The sequence below is a fragment of the Coffea arabica genome, chromosome 9c (genome assembly GCF_036785885.1).
Source record: "Coffea arabica cultivar ET-39 chromosome 9c, Coffea Arabica ET-39 HiFi, whole genome shotgun sequence".
Lineage (NCBI taxonomy): Eukaryota > Viridiplantae > Streptophyta > Magnoliopsida > Gentianales > Rubiaceae > Coffea > Coffea arabica.
The window spans coordinates 8,951,107-8,955,663 of record NC_092326.1 but is presented as its reverse complement, the minus strand read 5'-3'; the positions used below and the strand labels follow the sequence as shown (position 1 = coordinate 8,955,663).

At 43.1% G+C, this 4,557-nt stretch overlaps 1 protein-coding gene across 1 annotated transcript; it reads left to right on the top strand.

Moving 5' to 3' along the window:
* Positions 1-703: 703 nt before the first annotated feature.
* On the top strand, positions 704-3,693 carry LOC140014109 (uncharacterized). The gene is made up of 4 exons (XM_072064507.1): positions 704-929; positions 1,178-1,406; positions 1,668-1,858; positions 2,213-3,693. Exons 1-4 carry the CDS (start codon positions 704-706, stop codon positions 3,691-3,693), a joined length of 2,127 nt encoding a protein of 708 aa, XP_071920608.1.
* Positions 3,694-4,557: the final 864 nt, after the last annotated feature.

The window sequence follows — 4,557 nt, the reverse complement described above, 5'->3', positions numbered from 1 at the left end:
AGAAATTCTGCAATTAAGTAAGTCTGCCGAGACATACAAAGGGATAGCGGAGCAAAACAAGCAATTATATGAAAATGAACGAGAAAAGCGTCAAGAGCTGAAAAGGAAGTGCGGAGAATTGTATGACCAAGCTGAACATGTTAGAGTTCCATATGCTAGAGAAACTAGAGACTCTGTATTAGATAGGCTCAGAAGTTTTGGCAATCTTGAACGGAATCATCTTCGTGACATGATGTAAATATTGACAAACCTTATCAATGAAAGCGATTTCTCTTTCGCACTTATTTAGCATTGTTGTCAAAAATAGGTTTGTGTTACGGGTCCCATTTCGAAGGTGTTGCATCATACTAGGCCTACCCTTGGCGCGAAAAGAGCCCCCCAATAGGACATGCATCCGAATTTTTTGGATATCTACTAACTCTTGTCTTTTTCTTTTTCTTTGTTTTATTTTTGTTGGAAAAGCTAAGCCAGGGCTAAATCTAAAAGTAAGTCATTTCATATTTTCAAGTAATATTTAAACATAATTTCTCGTCGGAGTCCCATCATAACGCGATCCCGTAGTAGAGCCCAGAGGAGTCGTGTAAACATGAGTTCACAACCGGAACAATCGGACAGGTCTGCTACTACCGCCCAGCCTGAGACTACGAGTTTGGGGGTTCAGCTAACCGAAATGCTCACTAAATTTGGTGAGATGGCTACCGAGATGGCAACCCAAAGAAAGTTGATTGACGACCTAATCAGCAGCGGAGTTCAACCCGAACCTGTACCTGTCAAACAGCCTGAGCAAGAGCCATTTGTCATACCTGCGACTCAAGCCACTGTTACTCCACCATTCCCTATTCCACCCGAAGAAACTTTCACCTATCCTACCACAAACTTGCCATACACTTACCCCCCTAATCCTCCATTTTTTCCTACTCATATACGAGGTCCACAACCCCACGTCACATCAAATATACCACCTGAGCTACATACCTTTTATCACCCTGCTGCTGAGCCATTCCTGCCAGACCATACTGTTCAAACCAAGCCAGAAATGGGGGAATCTTCCGCTCCCGTTGATATGACGCTGCTTAAGCGCCTTGACCGTTTTGATGAATTTATGAGGAAAAGTCAAGGGTTAAACAAGCAAGGAGTTCTGAATTACGATGAGTTTTGCCTTTTTCCGAATGTGCAGTGCCTGAGGGGTTCAAAACCCATAAATTTAACAAGTATGATGGAACAGGCAATCCCAAAACACATCTCCGGCTGTTTGCTAACAAGTTGGGAAAGCCTGTAGACGACGAGAATTTGTCTTTAAGGTTATTCCCCGAAAGTCTGGAGGGGGATGCACTCGACTGGTACTCCAACCTGAAGCCCGAAGAAGTAAAAACCTGGATTGATTTGTCCAATGCGTTTGTGAGACAGTACGAGTATAACTGCGAGCTGGCTCCGACACGAACCACGTTGGAAGGAACGAAGAGAAAACCCTCCGAGGATCACAAGACTTATGCCAAGAGGTGGAGAAAAATAGCTGCAAAAGTCGAGCCACCAATGATCGAGGACGAAATCATACGCACTTTCATTAAAACACATGATCCGCCGTACTTTGAAGAAATTTTTCGCATGACTGGATGCTCGTTTGCCGCTATTGTCAATAACCTTGAAGAGTTTGATGACTTTGTAAGAGTTGGAAAGATTGTTAATGTCTCTACTCTCAAGTCCCAGTTGGATGCTTTACAAGGACAAGGGAGTAGTGGGAAAAAGCCACAATTTAAGAAGAAAGAGGGGGAAGCTGCCTTCATCTGGGATCAAAACCCTATACCAAGACCCCGATTTCAACGCCAACCAACATATTCACCTTATCCCTACTATCCAAGTCCTCACCCTGTCTACAACACCAATATTATCCATCCTAGACCTCGCCCAAATTACACCAACCCGCCTACAGCCCCTTTCCAAATATCCCAACCTAACTTTCAACAAACTCGTCCTCGACCACCTTACCATCAAAGAGTTTCCCCACCGAATAGACCCACCTATAATTATTCCCAACCTACTGAAGCCTACAATCAAAATCACACCCGAACCTTTACCAACCTTGGCAGGCCTTTGGATCAATTGTATGAACAATTAAAGGCTGCCGGTAAAATAGGCGTGATTCCCCCTCCAACTTACCCATATGGCATGCCGGCTGGATATAATCCACAAGTTACTTGTGCTTATCATTCAGGAGCACCTGGTCACTCCACGGCCAATTGTCGACTCCTTAAACATAGAGTTCAAGACATGTTAGAAGCAGGGGAAATTGTGATTAGGAAAAGAGAAGAGCAAGGACCGAATGTGAGCAAGAACCCCTTGCCGGAGCACACTGATACTGTGGGAGTTATTATGGATGATGAGGAATTTGAGGAGTTTGTCCGAAGCGTGTCAAATAAGACAGAAGTATTTGGGATAATGGACCAACCATTTGTGATAGATGAGGCATCGTATGAGGAAGACAAAAAACCCTTCATTTTAGACCTAACCCCATCTGAAAGTGCGGCCTTAGAACCTGTAGTAATTGAATTCCCAGAACAAGTGCCAGTTTTAAGCCTACGACAAGTGCCGTGGAATTATAGTGAGTCCGTTTTGCAAATCGGAGGAAAACCAGTTTTGAAGGAAGAAGTGTCTGCTGTTATGAAGTCAGGGAGGATTACCAGTCCATCCGCCGCTAGTGCCCCAGTCCAAGGAAGCAATTGTGAATCGACTACCAAACCTGCAGTGACCGAAAAAGAAGCGTGGGATTTTCTCAAGAGACTTAAGAGAAGCGAATACAATGTGGTTGAGCAATTGAACAAAATGCCTGCCCAAATTTTTATCCTACACTTGCTTTTCACCTCAGACTTGCATAGGGATGCATTACTTGAAGTGTTGACTAAGGCTCGTATTCCCAAGGATATTTCGGTTGACAATTTATCGCACATAGTTGGGAATATACTGACTTCCAAACAAATCACCTTTTCTGATGAAGAGCTGCCTGCGGAAGGAACTGGTCATAACAAGGCCTTGTATGTAGCTGTGAGGTGCAATGGAAGAATGTTGCCTAAGGTACTGATCGACAATGGGTCTGCCCTTAATATTTGTCCTTGGAGCACGTTGGTGAAATTAGGGCTGCAAGATGTCAAACTAAAACCCTCAGAGACCGTAGTTCGAGGATTTGACGGAGCCCAAAGAGAGTCCCTAGGAGAAGTAAATTTGGTGGTCGAAATGGGGCCCGCTCAATTTCAGATAGCCTGCCAAGTTATGCATTTTCCTAGTGTCTATAATGTTTTGATCGGACAGCCGTGGATCCATAGCTCGGGCGCTGTACCCTCTTCCCTGCATCAAGTGCTGAAATTTGTGGTGAACAACCAGCTGATAACCATTTTTGCTGAAGAAAATTGCATTGTAATCGCTGATTCCGAGCCTGAGGAGGATGGTAACCGAAATGCTTTAGTGTCTTCTTATCGTACAGCTGATATTGTCTCTGTGAGTTGGATAATGAGTGAGGGGTCAAAAGACGAAAGGATTTTGCCAGCGGCCAGTGTCATGATGGCCAAGGAAATGATTCGTGGAAGATACGAATTTGATAAGGGATTGGGACGCAATCTGCAAGGCCTTCTGAAGCCCGTGGAACTCATCGAAAAGGACCAATTTGGTTTGGAATTCCGTCCGACTGCCAGAGATATATAAGAGATGAAAGCGCGCAAAAGAGCAGAAAAGGAAGGCAAGTTAGGTGCGCTAGACATTCCGCCATTACGTTATACCTTTCCAAAGCCAGCTGAAGTCATTAAATCTGAGTTTAGCCCAATTGACGAAGTGGAGACAAGCTTGACTCATTTGTTTGTGGGAGCAATATCCGAAAATGGCCCGTCAGATGATGCCGAATTCCCAGACATTCCCGAAGGAGCTATACACAACTGGACCGCCGAGTACTTTCCCGTGCAAAAGGAGTTTCGGTAAATCTACAGGGGGTTGTCATTTGCTAAAGTTCATGAAAATTTTTTCTTGCATATGTAAATAGTTCAATGAAAACATCTTTTGCACTTATGTTTTAGCTTGTTTCCGCTTTGATTTGACGTTTTATGAAAGTGCATAGTTTGTTTTATCATGCCGTTCATTCATGTGTCTATTTGCTTATTGTCTCGAATTTCTTAATTCTTTCATATGGCCAAAAATAAAATTATTTGACCCTATGGATATCATTGTTCTGGAATCCAATGATGACAATCTCTATATCACTCACGACTTGGAAGTTATGCAATCTGAATTACAAGAAGAGAGTGATAGTGAGGAAATGTTTGATTCTTTTTCAAAAGATCTTGAACAATATGAGAAGAAACCTAAACCGAACCTAGAAGAAACAGAAATCATCAATGTTGGCACTGAGACTGAGGTTAAAGAGATACAAATCAGCATTCATTTGAACAAAAAGCAGAAAGAGGAGATGATTGAATTTTTGTCTATGTTTCAAGATGTGTTCGCATGGTCTTATGATGATATAACTGGCATTTCGACAGATGTAGTGGTGCACAGATTACCTACAAACCCAGCTTT

Excerpts from the sequence above, each read along its gene's own strand:
- LOC140014109 (XM_072064507.1), top strand. The coding sequence starts at position 704 with ATGGCAACCCAAAGAAAGTTGATTGACGACCTAATCAGCAGCGGAGTT. Across the intron at positions 1,407-1,667 it reads TCCAATGCGTTTGTGAGACA|AGTTGGAAAGATTGTTAATG; the intron begins GTACGAGTATAA and ends TGACTTTGTAAG. Across the intron at positions 1,859-2,212 it reads ACCTTATCCCTACTATCCAA|GAGCACCTGGTCACTCCACG; the intron begins GTCCTCACCCTG and ends CTTATCATTCAG.